We start from the raw sequence: 25906 nt of genomic DNA on the forward strand, positions 1-25906 counted from the left end.
CTGCTGGTAACTGAAAAGGAGCAAATTTAGGACATGTCTATGTCTTCCTTGGAACATTTTTGAAGTTTCAGAAGTGGAAAAAAAGAAGTTGAACTATGCAATTTAAAAAAAAAAGCAAGAAAAGGTACACGGATTGGACCTGTTCAAAACAATGCGCTCTCCAGCAAATAAACAGTATCTGCTAGGAACTATGCCAGTATTGATGTTTTTGCCTTTCCTTCAGCCAGTCTGTTTTCATAAACAGAGAACAGTACCACAAACAGAGTGGAAGAAAAGGAGTCTGATGCACAAGAAAAGCAAAAATAAACACAGGCTCTCAAAGCAGCAACATATTTCTGGCCAAACCTGACTGTGAAGAAATTGAAGTTGTTTTTCTTATCCTCAGGGTTTAGATACACTTTTCCATAAAGATCAGGAGTTCCTCAAGCTGTTGTACATAAATGCTGCCTGGGGAGCTGAAGGCTTCCTCTCACATGTGCATGAGGCCCAGATTAATTTTATGAATCTCCAGTGTAAATACTTTCAAAATCCTCTTTGTGAAACAGGGGTTTTCTGATGACCATGTGCTTTCTGATCACAAATTCCCACAGGGAAGCTGCAAAATACGTACCTTCAGTAGGGGCCGCTTAAGAATAACTGAGATACGCAAGGTCCTAGTTTACAATCAGAGAAAAACCCACTCTGGGCTTGAAGGGATGCTGGAGGGGGTGTGATCACCCCCGTCGAGGGGTGCTGTTAACACACAAACACAGCGCCCACAGCTGTTTGTGATTTGGGAATGAGAAGAATCATTTACGCTTGCCTTATTCTTACACTCCTCCTTAGGCAACCAAATTTGATTGTTGGTGGAGACAAGAAACTGGGCTATAGGAAGTCCAAATACAGAAATTTTTATGTTCTTGTTTTGACATAGGTAAAGAAACAGAGGTGCAACTCATGCTCAGACCGCCCTTTGTTTTCGCTGATTTTTGGAGTCCTATGCAAGGTCTGCATACATTCCCATAAACTGATGCTGCTCTTCAGTGAAATGTTATTGTTGATCAGAAGTTTAATTGTTTAATTGATCAATGTTTAATTGTTACAGTATGAAAATACTTTGCGTTTACCCAGAATGTCCTTATCTGCAGAATATTGACGCACATGTGCAAACCTGTGTTCAAAATGCCATTTCAAATAAGTCATCCACAAACGAACAGGTAGGCTTTCATGTTACTCTAACTACTTTTAAGAAGAAATTACAGAGGTTCTAAAATGACAGATCTAGTCCTATGGAGGATAAATGAAAACGCACTCAGTTTAAAACTGAATGATAGTTTACTTGCTTTGTGGTACGTGGTGAAATCATGTTATTAAAAAAGTTGTATTTTAATACTTTACACAAAATAAAACCAGGGTTTTCCTTTAAAGGAAAGTGTATGACAGAATATCACTAGAACTATGTTGCCAACTAGTGTTGTTATTGAAATTCCTCCAAATATTTCAATGGAAAATTTACATTTTGAAATATGAAAGGTAGTTACATAAATTTTGCTTGAACAGATGCAGAATGACAAGTTCTTGATGTGAGATTTACTTTACATGTTAAAAAGCCGTCCCATACTTGATACGAATTCCACCAATGCTGATGTCCAGCCTCAGCTCTAATCTACATCCTTTCTTTGGTTGTTCTAAAGTAATTGCCATTTACTTTCCAGTATTCTTTCATGCAATAAGAACATGCCAACTAGTAGAGATCTGAACAGATTGTGAGTCATTTCATCACTGTAAATCTTACTTTGGACTGGTGTACATTACTGTTACTGTTTATCAGTTTATTAATTTAGTTTAATTCTTTCAACATATCTATAATCGTGTGCTTGGTATTCTTTGGACCTTGAAAGACAATGGATGTGATCAAATTTGGGCCACGATCCAGTCAAAGACTGGCTTCTATTGCTCCAGTTTCTTTTCTATTGTCCTCTACTTCACTGTCTAACTGGGTCCTAAAAAAAACCTACAAACATTTGGAAAAGTGTAATTTCCCCTAGGGAAGTTAGGCCAGTCTGACCTCCTCAAATTATACCGATCAAAGTGATGTACTGATTTTCAGAAATGCACACATACACATGCTTTCAAAGTGTTTGTTCTGGAATTGATATACAGCAGAGTCAATAATTCTCAGGAATTCCTCTGACTTCTTTAAGACAGAGTCTACATGTACTTGCTATTTTTATTCAGTGTTTATCACTGTCACATGCTGTTATTTCTCACACTCTTTCATCTACAATGGCCAGATAAATACCATCTGGTTATGTTAAAGCCTTCAGGCAGAATAATAAAGATGTAGATGTGTACATAACGCTCTTTCAGGTGCAAGAATGACAACAGTTCCCACGTCCCACAAGACCTGCCCCTTAACACCAGGCAAAGCTGGATGCGAACACTTAGGGCATTCATTCAGAAGGGGGAAAACTAGGTTCTCATCCTTTCTCCCCAAGCTTATTTCTACTTTTTACGTAATGACAGTGTAGTAAAACATATCAACCAATCCAGCACAAGAGTTTCTCCCCCTCCTTTTCCTTTCTAAATAGTTTTTCCAAAATTCAGTACCTGACATGCATTTCAGCTGTGCCGCAGTCCCCATATGATTATCTGGATCTTACTCTAATGACCACAAAAAAACACTGTCTAGCGGCATGGTCCTTCCTAAGCAGGACCCTCACATTCTGTCACTAATGATCTGGGCAAACCATCTTCAGCAGTGCGAGGGGAGAAATCTGTGGGAAATTGCTATTCTTTGGAAAGGCTGCCACGTGCAGGACAAGTTTCCTCTGGAATCATACCAAGCTCCAAACTTGTTGGAAAGAAAAGGAGCGAATAATGAAAAAATAGTAGGAAAACAATTGCATCCATTGGTCACAACTGGATGTGAAGGAACAGAGGAAAGCAACATCCCTGTCTAAAGCTAATCTAATCTTAGTCCCTGTCTAAGACTAATCGAATTTGATGTCTCCTAAAACAACTAACTTGCAGCTAGAAAGTGCCAACAAAACATTACAATGCACAAACAGTGACCAAAAGTTCAACACACTTGAAAGGATATACTGTAATAATTTGCCTGCTCTAAAAAGGTAGCATGCTATCAGGTGTGCCTGGCGTTCACTGTTCTTCTCAAAGTACTAATCCAGAAAGGATGGTGAATGTCTATTTTCCAGCTAGGAGTATACTATGTTTTGTTTTAATCCCGTTAAGCAAGTCAACATTATGATATTTAAGCTTGCTGGACTGAAAAAAAAATACTCTAATTTTGCTAAGAAAGGTTATTTACACTGAGTTCCATATTACAAAATTTAAAATGCAATTCATTTTTTCTTCAGATCTTTTTTCCCATTTACAGTTTACTAACACAATTTCTCAGCTAACGCGTGGTAGTGCTACTCACAGTCACTAAAACGTTCCTTTTAACCTGCTCTGCTTACTACTGGAGTCGGTGGCCAAGGGCTGACCATATCCCTGGGTAAGTATGTTTTTTTCCAAAAGTGGCACAGGCTCTTCTAAGGAATTGAGATTTATAGAACTGAAAGTAAAATGCATTTCAAGAAACAAATTATATCTGTGTGGAATTCAGATTTCATTCACATGGGAAATGTCATACTATGGGAAACACAGTCCTCAAGTAAAGTTGTGTTTATCAGAAGTTTGTTTTCCATGCAATAAATTTCAGAGTTGCTAGGTTGAAAAAGACATGTCAACCTTATCTTTTAAAATTACCAGGATTGTACTGCCGTTTTATTCCGATGAGAATGAAAAACAAAATTCTCATTCAGCACTGACACAAATATGAAATGTTCATATGAAATGCACACACAAAAATGACATTTTATAACTCATTTTAGTACTGTAAAAGAGCAATAATGCGAAAAAATCTCAAATGCATAACGACATGTAATTCAATTCTTGTTATATTCCTGAACAGACCAATTGTTGGACTTCTGCCTAACAAATGGTGAAATGATCCTGACCTCTTAGGACAAAAACTGTTTTTCTTCCACTTTGTGTCTGGAGGCCCTAAAAGAATGAAAACTATGTTCCACGCTGTAATTTATAAAGTGTCCTTAATCTACATAATTTATATGACACGGAATACACGTGACTGCCACAATAGTGTGGAATGTCCTGGATGGACATCTCATTCATCTGCTCTGTAATGGGTAACAACTGGTTGGCTGCATGTCATTCTGTGTTACTGCCTTTATTTTCACCCAAGGCTGAGACAGTAATTACCCCTGCCCTAACGGTAAGGGTGGCTGGAAGATATGCCTGGACTGCCTACCGTGGAGTTTCCAAAAGGATGGATGTGGAGTAGCCACCCCAAACCAGCTGATTGCCACCAGACACCAGAAACAGTCAATAGGGAAATTCAGCTTGTTGGATCCCTTTCCATGATTACATCATGCTTTCTGCAAACTGGAAGGTTCAATAGGTGAAGAAGTTTTATAGGGAACTTCAACACTTGCCATCTTATCATTAGGTAATGACATTTTAATAGTTTAATTAACCATCAGGCAGTGAGAATTGCAGCATGAGAATGGTTGAAACTGCCTAATAATTAAGTCACGAAACAAGATACGCTGCAGGGGAACAATCCTGTTTGTTTTGAAGGGGGTCTTGAAAAGGGTTGGGTGATAGGATAAGAGGGAGGCTGCCAGTCTTCAAGGGAGTCTATAATAGGGTCATAAGATATTTAAAAAAAACCCCAAAAGTTTAAATCATAAAAATCTGTAAAATCAAGTTCAAAAGAAAATGATAAATAAAAAATGTTAAATCATAAAAAGTGCTTTTGCTATTCAGCCACGAAAAATGCCTATTGGGAACAAAACGTACATAAAATAAAAGCATCCTAAGACCTTACACAAGTGTTGAGTTAATACACAGTGTAAGCAGTTTTCTTGCTCACCTACCCAGAAGAATTTTAAATAGGGTGAAAATGTAAAAATAGACAATTTCAGAACTTCTAAGCAACCAGTACCTGCACAGAGTTCATGTGAACTTTACATCACCTCAAGGAATTATATCCAATAATGAAGTGACATAGAAACAGCCACACTACGAACTATTTTAGCAGCAGAATGAACAAGCCCCAGTGCCACAGTGCCACTGGGCCAGCCAAGGAGTGGAGAGTTAGCTAAGAAGTTCCCTGCAGCCAACACTGATTCCTTGCCCAAAAGTCTGAATAGCTCTGTGCAATTACTGTGGCTTTTCTTCCCCCCAGTATCAGTAGTGCAGAAGACTCAAAAGTACCACTTTGAGTCAACTAGTAACAGACAGTTGTGCACAGATATGGCTGAATAACACATCAACTACAACTGGAAAGAAAGATGATGTCTGGCCCTCCATTGATCGTGCAAGTAAATGAATTACTATTAAAAAAAAAATAGACTCCACCACCAAGCATGATCAAAAACCAGCAAACTCTGAAGCTCTCTGTTCCAAAGTTTTCCCCAACAGAAACCCCAGAACTTATTTTGTGGCTAGACTACTCAAGGAACATGCAACAAATTTATCCCATTCTCTCAAGGTGTTTTAGGTGGTTTAAAATACTACAGCAAGTAAAGCCCACTTGCATAAAATGTTGTTCAGAGTTTGTAAGGTTACTGGGTATGTGTAGCAATTTGAAAAATTGCCAGTAAAATACTATTACTACACACTTTCCTTTTAAAATATAAACATTTCAGTGACTACATCAAATGTACATATATGTAGCACAACAGAGGGAAAGAGAGAGAGAATTTATGATGATGCCAAATTCCAGTGCTAGAAGGAACATGAAGATAAATGACACCTGCTGCCTGTGGCCCCAAGTTCATTTGAACTCCAAAGAGCACTTGTATGCAGAATTTGACTACAGACATATTCTCTGCATGGAATAGGGAAGGGAAGGAGAGGGCAGGAACATCACAGGTAACTATCGTAAAGCCTAGTCACCGATGAACGATGCCCTGCCAAGGTGTGGTAAGACGGCTGAAGCACTGTGGAGATTTTCTTCAGAGCACTACAAAGCACCTGAAGTTGGTTCTGTGTATTAACAAGGATATGGCTGTAGCATGCCTAATATACATCAACTCACCTGTCATAGATGGTGCCAGTTTTCTTTGCCCTTTGTGGTCCACAGTACCTTCATAAGCTACAGTCACATCATAAACTGCATCCAGATAGTCTTTCATTGTGTCAATGGCTACATGAGTTGCCTTCACACGTGGCGTTAGCACATGCTTTAATATAGCGAGTCCTAGAGAGGAAAAAAAATAGTAACTACAGTGTTTGAAAGTAAACTGGACTACATACTACAAAAGGTTTATTTTTCATCTCAATTCTCAGTTGAGAGAGAGCACGTGCACATTGTGCACACTGCATATGCTCTACTGAGCACATGTAGAAGATGAAACAGAAATCCTAAAGGATATTAATGACAAAAATGCTGCTCAACAAAAGAGTCGTTTTTACAGCTCCTGCACTAGAAGCAGTGATGGTTTTAAAGTGGCTCATAAGCGATGAAACAGCACTTCTCTTTACAGTTTATGTTTGTCCAAATGAGGTAAAAAAAAGCAAATTAACTGAGAAATACTAAACGTACAGGACATAACCTCCTGAAATTCTATACCAGAAACAGATTTGGTAGGTGAGGCATAAGCACGGATAATTTTAAGCATGCCTAATGCTCATCTGGCATTTTACTTCAAAGGGCAAACCAATTTTGTCAACATACGGAATCCTAATGCTGCCCCATGGTAACAAAACAGTGGTTGTCTTAAACTACACATGCTTAAATAGGATGCTACATTTCTCCAAAGCTACCATGCTATCAGAAATTTCAGTATATTTTGTTATCTTCCTCTACAGATTCTAGCTTTCCCGGCTTTTGCTTCCTTCTTCCTAATGGCACATTCTGGGACGTTAGATATGGTTACTCCGAGGGTCCTCACTGCGGGGAAGGACAGGGGAAAGCAGTTGGACTCAAGATAGCTTCAGCTCACTGCAGTGACGTGCTGCTACAGAAAACAGGATATTCCACTTCATCCTTGCGGTTGTCTCCCTTACGGCTCTTGTCTGCATGCTTGCTCCTGCTGCTAACTTTGTATTGCCCTGGCACCCTTCTCACACCAGCTGATTCAACTCACCATTCCAGAAGAAAACTAAGCAGGGAGGGGGAAAATAGAGCACTGTGAACTGACAGCAAGGAGAACACCTTCTCTGTTTCCTTGTGAACACCCTATTACAATTGACTTGGCTACTAACAAACCCATAATCACAGAAATCAACTGTTGTCCTCAATCATCCAGTCCAAGACACAGAGATTGGTATGTCAAGGACACAAGAACATCAGGTTTAGCAGCAGTTCACAAGTCTTAGCAACAGTATTTCATATCCATGTTTGCTTCAGCTGACCACTTCCACCTAGAGCATACTTAAGAACATACAAATACACTGGGCTTGAAATTATAAACTTTATTGCATTTCCAGAATTTTAATAAACAATGACTTTCAAAATGAGAACAAACAAAAAGAACCCCAAATCTTTTCGTGATCTGAACACAGCTTTTCCGCACTTACCTGAAAGTGCTTCTAGGAAAAAAAGCATATTACGCAAAAATATTTTTCTAAAAGATGTGCATCTTTCTCAAAAAGAAGTATCAGAATAAAGTTGCAATTATTTCTTTCTAGGCTTATTTTTCATTAAGTTACTCTTCAGTCCATTCCAAAAGAACCATCCATTAGTGCTACTGGTTCTTGACAGATGAAGCAGAAATTTTTCTAAACCAAAGTATTGTGGTATTGCTTTTGATACCTTTCTGCTTGCAAAATCAATTTGAAAGATACTATATTATGTCCTGATTTTGGACTGAACTTCACTCTCTCGTTGGGCAAAGCATACTTTGATTTTAAATTACGAAAATATCTACTCAACACTGTAAGATAATGATAGTTTCTAAACTGCTCTAAAATAGTATATTTATTTATTTCGGTATAAATCATTATCTTGATTTCTTAGTATTTGCTAAGGATCTCCTTGTCTGAACACAGAGATAAAAGGTTATTTACTAGCACTCCTTCTGAAGTCATTGTTCTAAAGCTTTACCGGCAATACCGATAACTGTGTATGCAAAATGTCATATGGATCATGTAAATATTTTGAAGCATAACATGGTGGCAGTGTTTTCTTAGCTTGTGAACTGTTACATCAAACAGCTAATTATGTTATGTTTCCAAATGTTTACTCTGTAAATGAAGCACTGAATATTCTAGTGTTATGTCAGCCACGGTATTAGTGTGGACATTCCACAAAACACAACCCTTGTTGATCCAAATTCCCAAACATATTCTAAAAACACTGTCGTTCCTTTCCTGCCTAACTCATCTTCCCCTTAACCAAACTATTACTGTGGGAAAGAAAAAGGGAAAACAGGCTTCAGTGAGAACTGAATCCTTTAGGCAAGTAAATTTCGGTATCTAAGACTATTCAGTGCTGAGTTTTTTGAATCCATGACCAGTTTTGGTGATGAAGATGGTTGGTGATGATCCGTGAAGCGCAACTGTAGAATAAGCTCCTTTTACTCCACATGCTACCAGTGAACTCAAGAAGGTTTAAGTAAAAAATGAGTATGCATCTAATTAAAATCAATAAAGAAAGTCCATAATCCATTATTCAGAAACACTCCAGTGCATGACACACATGCGGCAACAACAGTTCAGCAGATCCTTTTAAAGAATCTGTTTTATAAAAACATTAACCACACATTCTTGCAATCACTTCATGATCTTTGCTAAAATCAACATAACAAAATTTAAACCCAAGTAGTTACAGTATAGTTACCTTGGCAAGCTGCCTGCATCCAATTCACAAAACACACTGTGCTTAAACTGTTTTTAATGTTGTGCAATACTCAGTTAGGACTCTCTGACAAAGTATTTGAGGTCATGAGATTTTATTTTAAATGCCAAAGAAAATGAACTAGATGTCTAATAGTGTAATCATCTACCTTAAAATGCTATAGCTTATAGCATTAAAAAAAAGTGAAAATCTGAAGAAACACAGTGAGCAATGGTACTTCAAATATAATTCATTTGCTAGACTATAGTAAGATAAAAAGATAACTTTAAGATAACTTTAGAAAGTTTGCAAGAAAACTGAATGAAATAAAGTAAGGTTTTAGTTTCGAAAGTACAAAGACCCAAATCATTAATGTCTGCAGGTTCAAATTTTTCATCTAAACATGAACAAAAAACACCGGGCAAAACATCATTTGTCTAACCTCTCATGGTGCAGTTACATATGTAATAGCTGAGTACCACTCTACAGAGATCTCCCTTCCTCTTCCCTTCATCCAGGCCAAAAACTCCCACAGCTTCTCAATGCAGGCAGGCCATCTACATTTTCAGACTTGGACTCCATTAGCCATATGTGCATACACCACATTTTTAAATGAAAGCAATGAAAAAAGCGCTTTAAATTAAGAACATCCTATGTGTATTCATTAGCATTACCACATTTCATCAACAAAAGTTAAGTGCTCACTAAAAGTGGATGTCAGAATTAGTTTGAGGTTTTCTCCTCCCCTACAAAAAACATGTTACTTGACAGTAATACAAAAACTGGAAGCAGAGTGAAAAACAATTAATTGATTTCAATACCAATTAGGTCTTTCTTTCCCTATTTTTCCTTTTTCACGTGTATGTGCATGCAGGAGTTACATTAGATTGAAAGGTTTGCAGTTACCTGAGGTGACCCAAGAACTCACTCGACACTGAGTTACCACCAGCCTTCTGGAATGCCTCCAGTGATTGGAGCCTTACTTACTGAAACCAGAGTCCAGAGTTACTTAGAACATGACATATGGTGGGAGAGCTCATCCATTTGTATGCCAGTACTCCACTGACTTACATGAATAGGACTCAGCTGATGACAGCATTAAAAAACTGCATGCTCTTGTAAAAAGTGTTTTCTGTTACCGTGAACTAAAGTGCAAGAAATACAAGTAATCCCCTCAAGAAGAGTGTAACTGTCCCACAGGAAAACAAAGGAGACAGTAAACTTTGGTACACTTTCTTCTGTACATGTTACAGAATCATAGAATGGTTAGGGTTGGAAGGGACCTCAAAGATCATGGAGTTCCGAAACCCCCTGCCATGGGCACGGACACCTTCCAATAGATCAGGTTGTTCAAAGCCTCATCCAACCAGGTCTTGAACACATCCAGAGACAGGGCATCTACAACTTCTCTGGACAACCTGTTCCACTGCCTCACCACCCTGAGTAAAAAATTTCTTACATCTAATCTAAATCTGCCCTCTTTCAGTTTAAAGCCATTTCCCCTTGTCCTATCACTAAACACCCTTGTGAAAAGCCTCTCTCCAGCTTTCCTGTAGGCCCCCTTTTAGGTACTGGAAGGCTGCTAGAAGATCACCCCGGAGCCTTCTCTTCTCCAGGCTGAACAACCCCAACTCTCTCAGCCTGTCTTCATAGGAGAGGTGCTCCAGCCCTTGGATCATCTCCGTGGCCCTCCTCTGGACCTGCTCCAGCAGATACTGGAGATTCTAGCAAATACTTCAGATTGATTTGAAGTACAATCTAAAACCAATGCCAAGAACTAGAAGGGAAACATTTTCGATTAGCTCATATGGAATACCTCTTTTTTACATGACCTGTAAAAGCAATTTTGAGATAAGCATATCCTGCACGTACAAACATCTTAGTAATGACACTACTCAAGATAAACTCAGCACTAAAAAACATTCACATTTGCAACTTTTCTGAAAAAAAAAGGGAGATAATAAATAAGTATCTGAAATGTTTGCTTGATTAAATGACCTTTGTTAGAAATCGAACATTAATACAAAATTCCATAAATGGTTTTCACCAGGGAAGATTGTTTTGTCTTCATTTAGCAAAAGCAAGCCAAGTTAAATTTAACAAGCTTCTTACCCCTTTCTCTTTGACTTTTCAGAGTTAGTAACATTAGGAGTAGGAGGGTTTTGGATTACTCCTATTTATTTTCAAATTTTTAAAATGCCATTTCTTAACATTTGGACGAAATACACATTCTACTAAACCTAAGATATTTGTGATGGTTTGGAACATTATGGAGGTCTAACTACTAGAAAATGATCAGAAATCTATACATCTGTATTTTAGGAAGATACAAATGGAACATTTTTTATACTAGAAGCTAGTACAAAAAATAATAATCATGTATTTTGTGGGGTTTATAGAAATTTTAGTCCAGTACTATTAAAAAGACTGAGACTTACAGTTTGAAATAAATACATAAAATAAAAATTACCACTTCTAACATTATGACAAGATTAAAGTTAAATTCCTGTGAAAATGTGAGTGTCACCCACATATTATAATTCCCTGGACTCAGCAGCTCAAGCCCACTGACTAGTGTGGAAGAATCACTGCACTTTTAAGATGCCTAACTAATAGATCAGAGCCTAAAAAGGGTCACCAGTATGTAAGTCAACTAAATACATCAGCTTTTGAAGGCGGGAATCACATTAGCTGACTACTCCCATACAATGCAGAACTAAAGCGACCCATAAGCTAAGATTACTGACTATAAACATTGAAAGTTGGAAGGCCAAAGCTCAGAAGACAAGGGGCAAAACACATGCTGTCACATTCTTAGATCTTTGAGAGAGCAGAGGAAGAAACAATCTTACAAGATGTCCCATTAGAAACAAGAGTCACCAATCACACTGAAACAGGGAGAAAGAGAGAGCCCTTTCTGGTAGGGATTGCTGGAATCATCTCATGTAGCCACCTACTTTCCATCAGGAGAAGACAAGTAGGTGTGTCAGGTTCAAATCCAGTTACATGGCATGTATCCCCATGGGCTTGGAAGTGGGGAGGGTTTCATTTGCCTCCGACAGAAATGAGAAAACTCGATACATGTCATCATCTGATATTCTGGCAACATTGCTTATGTGGTTCGCTGTGGCTGTGAAACCCCAGCAAATATTGCTATTTTGACCAACAAAGATAAATACCGGATTGATTTTCTTAACTCCACAGAATTTAACTTGTTTTATGAATAACTCCTGCATCAATCCTGCCACAAATAACTAAACAATTTAGTTTTAGACAGGCAATTTTTGCTTTTGTTTTTAAACTTCAGGAAGCACATTTTTCTTACCCCAGTGCAATCAAACAAACGTATTTTGAGTTGAAAATGCTTCCCTTTCTATCCTGGATAAGAATCTGATCTGACTGGAATTTTCTGCCACTTGTAAAACGTGTAAAATGAGTAATCTTCCATTTCTAAGGGTACTAGCATTACCCTTAGGTGACAACATTCTCATTTCATCACCTTAAAACCAGTATTCCTGGAAGTAAGCAACTTTCTGTACGTCACTGAATACACTTGTGCACAGAACTTACAATAGAGTTAAAATTAATTAGAGTTGAAAGCTGATACGCTCGTGTCAGTCTCCAACATGAAAACGATGAATATTAATGCCCCAATTTTAACAACTTTACCTCTGGATGTTTTTGGCATTATTTGGTTTTAACAAACAAAACCTGGCAGTACATTTAACTTGAACTTGGCAAGGTAGTTAGTGACAAATTTAAAAAGACCAGCCCATGGATTTATTTTTTACTGTATAATATCCTTTATTTCTTTCTAAAAATAGTAAGAAATTACACAGCCCTGCTGCTTCCCTAGAAGTTCCTCTGTGCTTTACAGACTGCAGTCTCAACTTACACCCAGATCTACCCAGCTCTACTGGATCCACTCTGTGTGTTTGATTTGCCTGTGTTTCAGAAAGAGGAAAACCATCTGCTCTTGCTAGGAGTTTGTGTAGAACCCAAGTCCTATGGCAGAACAAACTGTAACATGAAGTATTATCAGTATTTTAAAAAGTTGCCTCTCCTTCAAGGACAACCTCAATCACCTTTAAATTCTTTTGCTGTTTGATAGAGAATCATAGAATCATAGAATGGTTAGGGTTGGAAGGGACCTTAAAGATCATCTAGTATCCTAATATCCTTCCATCCTATTCATAGACAGATAAGATTTATTTATATATTCATATCAATGAGGAAAGACATAATAGTTGAAACCAGCAATGTCAAAATATTCCTTTAGATGTCAACCTAAGCCTTTTCTCTTTTTTTTTTTTTAAGTTTCTTTTAGTTGAACTGGTCCTAGGACCAATTGTAAAGAGGCAGTAACTGTGTCCAAAACTAGTGTTTACATAAAAAGAACATCAAGACATGGGACACAGCTCATCAGCTGGTCACACTAAGACCAGGTAATTAAGTTCAGCCCAGTGATTCTGCTTAAACCAATGAACCTTCTCTAGAAGAGAATCCAGCCCATGGAGAATAAAAGTGAACACAAACCCCACAAAACCATTTCATGCTTCCCCTCTGCAAACTACTAAAACATATACACACACTCATGTCAAAAACCGTATTTCAGACAGCATGAAAAACATGAGTTATGCTTGTGCTCTAGGAATAGCTTTGTTATCTTTGGGTACAATATCTCTAGTCCTAACATCAATATGAAGTTTAATTCTTCTTAATTAAACCACTTTTCCCCATACTACACTTGCATTATTTTCTCGACATAAAATTGTGCAAAAATGTGGGAAAAAAATTATAAAGTGTACATTTCAGGGTATAAACCAAACAAAAATATTACTCTACATGACTGTAAAGTCAACACTGAAGCACTGTGCCCTGTAACAAATATATACTAAGATGACAAGACTAAATTATCAGATTTCTTTATATCCCCACAAGGAATGAAGTGCAAATTTTAAACTATAAGTTACGGTAGCTCCTCATACCTCTGACCGACAGAACTACTAGACGTTACCGCCTTTCCTAAGACTGTAGGAAATTAGAAGCCTCTGGGATCTTTCAGACAAGGATGCAATTGTGCGTTTTAATTCGGCTCAGCAGTGTCACATAACGGCCCTCACATGCTTACCAGGAGCGCGGCCAGCACTCAGTCTACACGTGACCAGCTGGTGAGGCGCTTGGTCACGGCTCCCATGCTGCAGCCCCAGGATGCGGCGAGCAGCCAGGGCTGTGGTGGCACTGGGGCTGCTGGGTGGAAGCTGCAAGACAGGGCCAGCACCACTGCACAGTGGCGTGGTGAGACCCTGGGGAGTCGTTGTCATCTCTTGCTGGCAGCCAAGCGGAGTTCCCCGTCCTCGCGGCTTCCCGATGTACTGGTATGTGCCTCGTGGCTCTTAGCCGGCAGAATAGTTTGGTACGCAGCTTTCAGCGTCGGCCATACCTGCTTCTCAGCATGCTTGTACGAGGGATGCTCTAACTCGAGTGAATATTGATCTTGGCATGAACATGCAGGGGAGCAGAGTCCCATGCAGACTTGGCAATCTCAAGCACAAGTACAGGCTGAGCGGAGAATGGATTGAGAGCAGCCCCGAGGAGAGGGATTTAGGGGTGCTGGTTGAGGGGAATCTCAACATGAGCCGGCAATGTGCGCTTGCAGCCCAGAAAGCCAAGTGTATCCTGGGCTGCATCCAAAGAAGCGTGGCCAGCAGGTCGAGGGAGGTGATTCTGCCCCTCTACTCTGCTCTTGTGAGACTCCAACCTGCAGTACTGCATTCAGCTCTGAGATCCTCAACACAGAAGAACATGGAGCTGCTGGAGCGAGTCCAGAGGAGGGCCATGAAGATGATCCAAGGGCTGGAGCACCTCTGCTGTGAAGACAGGCTGAGAGAGCTGGGGCTGTTCAGCCTGGAGAAGAGAAGGCTCCGGGGAGACCTTCTAGCAGCCTTCCAGTACCTAAAGGGAGCCTACAGGAAAGCTGGAGAGGGACTTTTTACAAGGGCGTGTAGTGATAGGACAAGGGGCAATGGCTTTAAATTGAAAGAGGGCAGATTTAGAGTAGATATAAGGAAGAAATTTTTCACTCAGAGGGTGGTGAGGTACTGGAACAAGTTGCCCAGAGAAGTTGTGGATGCCCCATCCCTGGCAGTGTTCAAGGCCAGGTTGGATGAGGCTTTGGGCAACCTGGTGTAGTGGAGGGTTTCCGTGCCCATGGCAGGGCAGTTCGAAACTCGATGATCTTTGAGATCCCGTCCAACCCAAACCATTCTATGATTCTATGGAGCACCTGCACTGAGTCCAAGAGGAGGCCCACAAAGATGATCCAAAGTCTGGAGCTTCTCTCCTATGAAGACAGGCTGAGAAAGTCGGGGTTGTTCAGCCTGGAGAAGTGAAGGCTCCAGGGAGACCTTCTAGCAGCATTCCAGTACCTAAAGGGGGCCTACAAGAAAGCTGGAGAGACACTTTTTGCAAGTGTGTGTAGTGATAAGACAAGAGGCAATGGCTTTAAACTGAAAGAGAGTAGATTTCAATTAGATATAAGAAAGAAATTTTTTACATTGACAGTGGTGAAACACTCAAACAGGTTGCCCAGAGGAGTTGTGGATGCCCCATCCCTGGAGGTGTTCAAGGCCAGGTCGGATGTGGCTTTGAACAACCTGATCTATTGGAAGGTTTCCCTGCCCATGTCAGGGGGGTTGGAACTAGATGATCTTCGAGGTCCCTTCCAACCCAAACCATTCTACGATTCTAGGATTATTTCCATATAAAAAGTTGAGGATAGACCACCAACAAAAGAATTTAGCAGTGGGGAAAAGCAGATCAAGAGGATTCGGCACTAGAATTGGAGATGCTTCTTGTTTAGTAAATATTTGTCTTGAGAGTTTTTAAAATGAGTAACCCTTACAGTATAAAAGCAGATTAATACCAGAGAGAAAAGCACTAGAAGAAACGAACAGGTGCTCTTAAAGCACAAAAGCAGTGATTTACTGTTTTGCAGACTGCAGAGATATATAATTAGGAGGTTTTTTAAAATATTAATAATGACAACAAGAGCCCTTTCTTTTCCTTGAAAAAGGACAAGAGAGGGAAAAAACCTCTATCAAACATCCCCTCTGAACTCTCAAAAGAACCGCCAACCTAAATGAAACATTTGACTTTCATTTCCGACAGGAAACTGAAGCGATGAATAAATACATAATGACTTAAGCTCTCCTGCTTGTACACGCAAACAAATTCCATTCTTCCCAAGGAGGAGAAGAAAAGCATATATCCTTTTGGACAAGAGCTAACAATACTTAATAGCTTGATGATATCAACAGGCTGATTCACAGACTTGTGAATTCATTTCAGTGTGTCACAGAAATGAATTTACCAGACCTATTTGTTATTCTTTGTTTACCTTCAGAGTAGATTATTTCACTTTTGGTCAACAGGAAAAAACAAAACCAGGAAACATGTTCATGGAACTGCTGGACTTAAAAGTTTACACGTATTGTGCGTATGATGTGAGAAAAAAAGAAAAAGCTTGGGATTTTTCACAAGTCTTTCCAAAGATTAAGTAGTTCCATCTGTGGCTATAGAGATGACACCAACAATCAAAGTCACCACAGAATGAAGTTCAACCAGGGAAGGGTGAGACTGGAAGAGGTAGTAAGAGAGGACTAAAACCAAAAAGCCATGGTAATACCAACATTAATGAAAAATAAAGTGATGGAAGACTTTTTCTTTTAAGGCACAAGAATCTCTACACAAAACATTCTTTATATCACGTAACAACTGTAATTGAAGTTATAATGTCAACTTGGATAGAACAGTGCCCTGATCCAGTGTAGGTAATTCTTATGTCCCTGAAGGAGCAAGAAAAGAAGTGATATGAAAAAGATTTGAATACACAGATATAGATAGAAACTAAAGAGAGCTTTTTTGAGAATTAATACTCTTGCACAATGTGAAATGCATGAAATGTCTTTATATAAGCTTACTCTGTGGTAAGAAAAACAGTGGTTTATGCTATTGTAGCCCTTAAGTATTAATCAGGCAGGCTTAATAGTCCAGTTAAGGTGAGATCATCTTCACATTATACAACAATTTTATATAACGTATGTTAACATCGTAACAAAAGAATGATTTCAAAACTTTTTTGCTTACCTTCCTTTTCAGCAAATGATTGACTATCTGCAATGACTTTTGGTATTTCTGGATTGTAACGAGTCCCCTCTGGAAAAATCACTAAATACATCTGCGGGATTAAAAAGAAACAAAACAGACAAGTTCTTGTAATGTATGTAAATCGATTACAGAAATTATCATCACTTGATAATTCACACCATTGATCACTGTAAGGATCCAAAGAAAATCTGAATACTTGAGCTAAAATTTCTTAGCTCTAAGAAACTTAATGTTTGAGGTTCAAAATAATTTTCTCTGAATATACACCACAGAAAATTGCCCAGGTGATTTAGGAAGGGAGATAGTATACGTCAAAAAAAGTGAGCAAGTCAGGAGCAGCTGATATCAGAAGAGTATCAGTTTTGTTAAGTGGGATAAGAAGAGATTTCAAAAAGACAGTCAAATATGTCACAGATGACTTAAATTCAATTTTTTTCTTTAATACTGATATTTCATCGTCTTTCCTTATATTAAAATATTTAATTCCACTCATAATCAGAAATACTATTCATTGAAATTATGCTAGATCAGCTACCTTATGTGCCTTTATGCATCTCACTGCATTAGATATTAAATATATCATGAACTTAAACTCATAGTTTAGCATAATTTGAACTTTAAAGTCACATTCCTTTAAGCATCTGTGTCTACAAGGTTAGATTTCCCAAGTAAACTAGTTTGCTTGCCTGTTCAGCAACAACTGCATATGAGTTCCCCAAACATTACAAAGGTAAAAGTTGCTTAAGTAACTGCATATCTGAGCGCAAAATTATGTACCCAAATAGAAGCAGTCAAATTTGACGAATTTTCCATTTGCTTTTGAAACAGAACAGAGGTTTCCATCTCCGTCTCTTTTTTTTTTTGCTGTGTCTTACATAATCTCTACATACAAAGTTGATGCAAAACATCAGTTAAGCAGTGAAAATTCATATTGGAGGCTCATTTGCAGAAGAAAAGGCTACGACCACAAATGGTAACTAGCATGGAGCTGAACATGACACATTCACAGTAAAGTCATACCTACTGTGCCTAAACTAACTACTTAATTTGTTAACTTTGCAGAAATGGGTCTCAAGAAATACTTGAAAGAAAAAGAGTGAATTTACTAAACAGTCCAAGGAGGATTATCAGTGAATACAGGAAGACACTGACAAGTGGGAGAGCACATCGTGAAAAGATGCAAAGTTAAATAAAAACTCAGACACACAGAAATATAACTTTGTGCTTCTGGCACACAAAACATCAGAGTGTGCTCGTATTTGCACTTAATGATTGCGGAACAGCTAGAGACAAAGCTGAATGCAGAAAGACAGGACCCAGCAAGCGAACTCTCCAGAATCACCCCACAGCAAGGTTGGTTGAAAGATGTGCTAAAATGCAGAGGAGGGAAGAAATCTAGGAACTGTGCCAACCAGTAAAGCCAGCAGGACATCAAGAAAGAGGAGAACTGACTACATAGCCTAGAATCTGGCAGACAAAAGAGGAAAAAAAAAAAAAAAAAGAAGGATAGCAAACCCCAGATGTCAGTAGAGTGCAGTAAAGAGAGCAAGAGAAAAGGCTGTACTTGTCACAGCATGTTTGAGGAGAACTGGAAGATTGCAGAGGCAGGTGAAGTCCCAAAATGTTCAAGGACCAGCTTGGTAGGGAAAGAACAAAAGAAAATGGGTTTAAGAGGTGCTTTCTTTTTATAACATGACAGCATAAGCACAGAGGTAAGTACAGGAATCCTCAGACCCAGCTGCAGTCCACACTTCTCCCAGTCATGTATACATTTCATCTGTGAAGTACACTGTTGAGATATTTAAGTGACTAATTAAAACTTTTCCGAGTTAGCTGGAAAGGGCATGACATTCAAATCCAGATGCATTTTTTTTTTTTTATAATTGTGCTTATATTCACATCACATAATCTCGATCCTTAAAAGGGTACTTCAAGATGAGGTTACTCTCCTCCTCATTAAACGCTGCCGGCTCAGCTCCAAAGGGTAAGACAGTGGCTGTAACAGGCAATAACTGACAGAGCAAAGAAAGTGGAGCACACGGGATTAGGAATACCATTCTTGGTACAGAGGTCAGTACTTAAAAGCATGCAACAACATTACTAGTCTTCAAAGTAGATAATCAGCCACCAAAAGCTGATTACACAACAGAGAAGAGTATCGACTTAACTCCAGTCCTACGTGCGTAATGCAAAGTAGAGGCTGAAATTATATTTTAATTATTCCTGTAAATCTCTAAAACACAAGCAGCCAAACAGGTTTATTGACCAGAATCTGAATATCTCTGAATTGAAAGCGTACCAACAAGACAGAGAAGTGGCCTTTGCTTTAAATTCTGCATATACAAACCTAGTATGTAGCTCATTAGGACTATTTTACTTGAATAAAATTCATGAATGTAAATAGATGTCCTACTTATACTCACGTACAGTCCTGTACGAGACAAAGATATTCTGCCAGTGCAATTCAGCTTACCAAATCTACTGGCTTTTCTCTTCTCCCACCGTGGGCAGCAGTAGCTAAATCCTTAAGCACTATTTCCAAAGATTATAAGAAATACAAATCTCTAAGATTTTAATAACTAAATAAGCTCCCCTGAACTTGGATTAAGAACTGTTCAGTTGTAGGATCATTTTAATTGCCTGGAAACACGAGCTGCAGCTAGGGCAATTTTTTTTTATACAGAATCTTTCATTTAGTCCATTAGCTACATAAAAGTTATGCACTTTATCACAGTCCCTGCAAGATACAGTGCTCGTGTTGAAAATGGCATAGAAAATTTTGCATTACCCTATGCCCTGATTCATTGATACACCAATTTTAACCCAAGCAGAGTAGGTCCCTGAGTTCAGTTACATGGTACTTTCATTCCTGTTTCTGAGTAATGGGTGGGTGTTGATATACTGACTCTCTCTCATCAATTCAAAGCTTCAAGGAGTGGATCAGGATCCATTTAGCAGAACCCTACTGGTTCTTGTTGGAGCCAGAAAACCATAAAAGAGGCAGGGGTTACCTGCAGAGTCCCCAGAGTAATGTCAGTGAACTTGCCACAATCCACAAACAAAATGAACGGACGGTGACAACTGCTTTCACCCAAATGGCAACTCTATTCGTTTCCCCAGTGTTGTCAAGGTCTCACAGGCAAAAAGAAACAGCAATAGCACTGCGAGGGGCTGTACTTTGTGAGGAAGAGTAGGGCAGCCTAGGAAGTCCTTGAGATAGACTACAGTACTACAAGAGGAGTCGGTATGGATGCAGCAGGGGAAAGGGGCATGAAGCAATACACGAGTCCCTGGAGTACAGAACACAGCCCAGATACCAAAAACATACAGTGAGAAGAGGCGATAAAGAGAAAACCTGGTTGAGGACAAGGCTTTGAAGAGTGTCCTGGAGTGAGCAGCTGCCACTCTGTAGAAGAACATAGGACATCAAGTGGTAACTATTGATTAAAGATATCTTGCATTTACTGTGCTGTTCCTGGGTGAGTGACAAGGGGAAAATAATTAAATATTTTTATTTACGAAGTTCAAAATTATATTAAACACTGAATTTGCTTAGTTTCAATGTTACTACTGCATCCTGACAACTAGACAGATTCATATGATGGAATCATAGAATAATAGGTCGGAAGGGACATCAAGGACCATCTGGTCCAACCTTTCTTGACAAAAGCATGGTCTAGACAAGATGGCCCAGCACCTTGTCCACCTGAATCTTAAAAGTGTCCAATGTTGGGGAATCCACCACTTCCCTGGGGAGATTATTATAATGGCTGATTGTTCTCATTGGGAAAAGTTTTCCTCTTGTGTCCAGTCAGAATCTCCCCAGGAGTAACTTGTAACCATTATACTTTGTCTTTTCCGTGTGACTCCTTGTAAAAAAGGAATCTATTTTCTTTGTATAATTAAATACTGGAACATGGTGATAACGTCTCTCCTAAGCTGCCTTTTCTCATGGCTGAACAAACCCAGTTCTCAGCCTTTCCTCATATGGCAGGCTTCCCAGTCCTTTGATCATCTTTGTGGCCCTTCTCTGGACCCTCTCCAGCCTATCCATACCTTTTTTGCATAGCGGGAACACACTATTCCAGGTGTGGCCTGACAAGAACTGAGTAGAGTGGGATAATGACTTCTTTACCTCTGCTGGTGATGTCTTTGTTGACGCAACCCAGCATCCTGTTGGCTCACTTAGCTGCAGCAGCAGCACACTGTTCACTCCTATTGAGTTTGTTGTCCACCAGGACCCCCAGGTCCCTTTCCACAGAGCTGCTCCCCAGCTGGGTAGATCCCAACCTGTGCTGCACTCCTGAATTATATTTTCCCAGGTGCAAGACCTTACACTTGTCCTTGTTGAACTTCATAAGGTTCTTGTTAGCCCACTCTTCCAGCCTATCCCTGTCTTCCTGCAGGGTGGCTCTCCCTTCCAAAGTGTCTACTTCCCCACTCAGTTTGTTATCACCAGCAAACTTCACCATGGTACAGTTGATCCCATCATCCAGATCACTCACAAAGATATTAAACAGCATTGGCCCAATATCAATCCCTGGGGGATCCCACTTCTGACAGGTTGCCAGGTTGAAAAGGAGCTATTTCCCACCACTTTTGGGGTGCAGCCTGTCAGCCAGGTCCCCACCCACCAAACAGACCACTTGTCTAGACCATAACACATCAGTTCCTCTAGGAGGAGGCTGTGGGAAACTGTATCAAAAGAATTGGAGAAATTCAGGTAGACAATGTCCACCACTCACCTCACACCAACTAAGCAGGTTACTTTGTCATAGAAGGCGACCAGGTTTGTCAAGCACTCTTTACCCTTGGTGAATCCATGCTGGCTTTTCCCAATCACATGCTTCATTTGACTTGTGACAGCCCTCAGGACGATTCGTTCCATAACTTTCCCAGAGACTGAAATAAGACTGATGTGTCTGTAACTTCCTGGATCCTCCTTTAAGCTCTTCTTGTAGATGGGGGCGACATTAGCCTTCTCCCACCCTTCTGAGACATACCCCTATCTCCATGACTTCTCAAAGATTACAGAGAACGGCCTTGCAAAGATGTCATCCAGCTCTCTTAACATCCTCGGGTGGATATTGTCAGGGCCCATCAATTTGTAGGGGTCAAGCTCCTGTCATAGTTCACATACCAACTCTTCCTTCACTGATGGTGAGTCTGTGCTTGCATCAACTTGGGTTTTTGTTCTTAAGGCCTGGGGCACAACACTGCTGGTAGAGACAGAGGTGAAGAAAGTGTTGACAACCTCTGCCTTTTCAGTGTTATTGGTGACTAATTCACCTCTCCTGTTTATCAGCAGGACAATATTTTCCTTCTGTTTCTGCTTGTTGTTTACATACCTGAAGAACCCTTTCTTGTAGTTTCTGACATCTCTGCCAATTTCTGTTTGAGCTGAGCTTTTGCTTTTCTAACTGCATCTCTGCATGCCCTGGCAACGCCTTTGTCGTTCTCAACAGGTATTCGTTTGCTTTTACATCTCTGCTGTGCTTCTCTTTTGGTTTTGAGCAGACTCAGAAGCTGGCACTTAAGCCAAGTTGGTCTGAATCCATTTAGACCACTGCCTAGAAGATATGCTGCTGGTGAACTGGATGAGAAACATTAACACTCAGATCAATAACCGGGTTGACCCTGGCTGGATGCCAGGTGCCCACCAAAGCCGCTCTATCACTCCCCTCTCAGCAGGACAGGGGAGAGAATAAATAATGAAAAGCTCATGGGAAGAGATCATTCACCAATTACCGTCATGGGCAAAACAGACTCGAACTGGGGAAACTAGTTTAATTTATTACCAACCAAATCAGAGTGGGATAACGAAAAATAAAAACTAAATCTTAAAACACCTTCTCCCAAACCCTCCCTTCTTCCCAGGCTTAACTTTACTTCCAAATTCTCTACCTCCTCCCCACCAGCAGTGCAGGCGGATGGCGAATGGGGCTGCAGTCAACTCATCACACATTATTTCTGCTGCTCCTTTCTCCTCAGGGGGAGGACTCCTCACACTCTTCCACTGCTCCAGCACGAGGTCTCTCCCATGGGAGACAGTCCTCCATGAACCTGAACTTCTCCAATGCAAGTCCTTCCCACAGGCTACAGTTCTCCACAAACTGCTCCAAGTGTGTGTCCCCCACAGGGTCATAAGTCCTGCCAGCAAACCTGCTCCAGCGTGGGCTTCCCTCTCCATGGGTCCACAGCTCCTGCCAGAAGCCTGCTCCAGTGCGGGCTTCCCACGGGGTCACAGCCTCCTTTGGATGCATCCACCTGCTCTGTCGTGGGGTCCTCCACAGGCTGCAGGTGGATCTCTGCTCCACCATTAATCTCCACGGGCTGCAGGGGGACAACCCACCTTACCATGGCCTTCACCAGAGACTGCAGGGGAATTTCTGCTGCCATGTCTGGAGCACCTCCTCCTCCTCCTTCTTCACTGACCTTGGTGTCTGCACAGTTGTTTCTATCATGTGTTCTCATTCCTCTCTTCAGCTGCCGTTGCTGTTGCGCAACTTTTTCCCCTTCTTAAATCTGTTATTCCTGAGGCACTACCACCATCACTGGTGGGCTTGGACTTGGCCAGTGGTGGATCTGTCTTGGAGCTGGCTGGCATTGGCTCTGTCAGACATGGAGGAAGCTTCTAGCAGCTTCTCACAGTAGTCACCCCTGTAGCCCCCACTGCTACCAAAACGTTGTCATGCAAACCCAATACAGATATGGCATGATAAATAATTTCTGGTATAATTGGAATGAAGCACAAAAGCTGATGTGAGGAAAGCAGACAAGGATATCCAGGACTTACAAAGAAGTTGCTAGGGATTTGCAAATTAGTAACTATACGACAAAATAATTTCATTAAGCCTTATAAGCAGCTGTATTCATGTATCTGTCCCCTCCAGGACTTTACTGTTTGATTGGCATTGCTTCACATAACAGAGTTTTATTCTGTAACTGAATGAATGACAAAAACAAAACACATAGTAACCAGCTAACTATTGGCTGTACCGGGTTAAATCCCACATCTCAGAACACAGATTTCCTACTCTCGATGTATGATAAAAAGAAATTTTCAGTTATCAAACTGATTAGTTTGCTATGCAGAAGAGTTAACTTTCTTAATAAAACAAGCAGATTGAGTATATCAAGTGTCCGTTGGATATATTGTTACACTGAGAAATGCGTTTAACTTGTTATGGCTTACATTAAAACAAAATTAACACCACAGTGTCCTTCAAACTGTGTGACAGTGTCTGCTCTCACAACAAGACATAAGATTGAAATTCGTTAACAATCAGCCAGATTTTATGGAATTTTAAACAAAATCACATCACTTGAAGTGAGTTTCGCCAACAAAAGGCCCAGTAACGAACTGTTTGAGTGTATACCTCAACGATGGTTTGAGAAGCAAAGTAATTTCCAGAAATAAATAAGAAAATCTATTAGTTCAAGATCCCTACTAAGAAAACACAGGTGCAACAGCGTTTCAGTCTCACATCAGAGTTTTGTGTGTGTCTAATACTGCTGCGCTGCATCTGGGATGAAGGGTGGACCAACTGTGAACAGCCGGGCAGGAAAAGGGTCTGTTTAAGGCAGGCAGGTGGGTAGAAGTAAGACAAGGTGAGCAAGGAGCATCACGCAGTCCCCTGTCCCTACACAAAATGAGGCACACCAGATCATTAATCTGGTTCGGCTGTGAATATAAGAGACCAGGAGGCAGCTATATTTTTCTTGTCCACGTTCCACCTCCAATTTACTTTTCATTAAAAAAAAAAAAAGGACCACAGTAAACCAGTAAAGGGCTTTCTACACTAACTATAACAGAAGACTGATTCTGCCTTCCTACATGTCTTCAGTTTCTTAATGGCAACAGGGACGGCTCCAGGCAGACGGAACATTAATCATTTCGATTCTTTTGTTTAAACTGTATGTGGAGAGAAACTGTAAATAACAAAGTGACCCTTAACACAGATTCCCGTCCATCTCCTCTCTATTGGCATATAATTCTTTCCTTAGCAGCTGAAAGACAAGCTTTTCTCTAACACTACATTAAAGGAAGAACTCCACCATGTACGCACAGAATGTCTAAGCAACAACAGCTGCTCACTAAACTGAGGAAAAGCCCACCCTGAGCTGTAGCATCCAGTGCATAAATTTTCATAAAAATTCCAGAGCAGTAAATAAATTATTTTCGCATGAAGCCGATGAGTTCAGGGCGTCCTTGCTTTACTGATTAAAATATTTTCCTTTTAAAATCAATATGGCTGCTTGTGAATGTCACGCTAAGTTGCAGAACTGCAAAGTTTCTTCATGAATAATGCAGGAAGGACACAGGTTATCATGTTCTTCTCCCAGTAGTAATTGTAGGTTAAAAGGCATTTACAGCATCTGCATTTAAATTCTCAGATAAAGTGGATTATAGAAAGTTTACTCTTCCCTCAAATGACAACTCAATGGTCTGTGTCTTTTACCCCAGCAGATGCAAACATTTGTCTCAGTAAATAGGCTTTTGACAGCTTTGGTTTTGTAAAACTTAAGTGTCACTCCCTATGTGGTTTGACTGAAAGAGATTTAAAACAGTATGCATTTCTGCAGCAGTTACACTGATTTCTCTTCTATACTGCTACCATAGATAACACAAGGAAAATGGCAACAACTGCCTGATAAGCATGTCCAGGTTCTGTGCCCATTTCCAACACCACCAAACTTCCAGATAGCCAAATTACATCCAAAAAAATGTATCCAAGTGGTCACAAATCAATTTGGCATTAACTTAGATAGGTTATGTATAGACTTTCAATCCACACACAACTGAGGAGGGAGGGCAAAGACGATTCCACAAAAACAGCCTTCTGGATTTATTTCATTTATTGATCACATGTAGATATTCACCATGGA

The 25906-nt window shown here is 40.0% G+C and overlaps 1 protein-coding gene across 1 annotated transcript in view; it reads right to left on the bottom strand.

The window, feature by feature from the left end:
- The window catches only part of AGPAT5 (1-acylglycerol-3-phosphate O-acyltransferase 5), a 64874-nt gene that overhangs the window by 11538 nt on the left and 27430 nt on the right, over positions 1 to 25906 (bottom strand). Inside the window, exons 5-6 of the mRNA XM_086608335.1 lie at positions 16997 to 17087; positions 6107 to 6268 (exon numbers count right to left, since the gene is read on the bottom strand). Coding sequence (XP_086464461.1) covers positions 6107 to 6268; positions 16997 to 17087 — 253 coding nt within the window. The remainder of the gene's footprint in view (positions 1 to 6106; positions 6269 to 16996; positions 17088 to 25906) is intronic.

Source organism: Tauraco erythrolophus, chromosome 2, assembly GCF_009769465.1.
Source record: "Tauraco erythrolophus isolate bTauEry1 chromosome 2, bTauEry1.pri, whole genome shotgun sequence".
Classification (NCBI taxonomy): Eukaryota; Metazoa; Chordata; class Aves; order Musophagiformes; family Musophagidae; genus Tauraco; species Tauraco erythrolophus.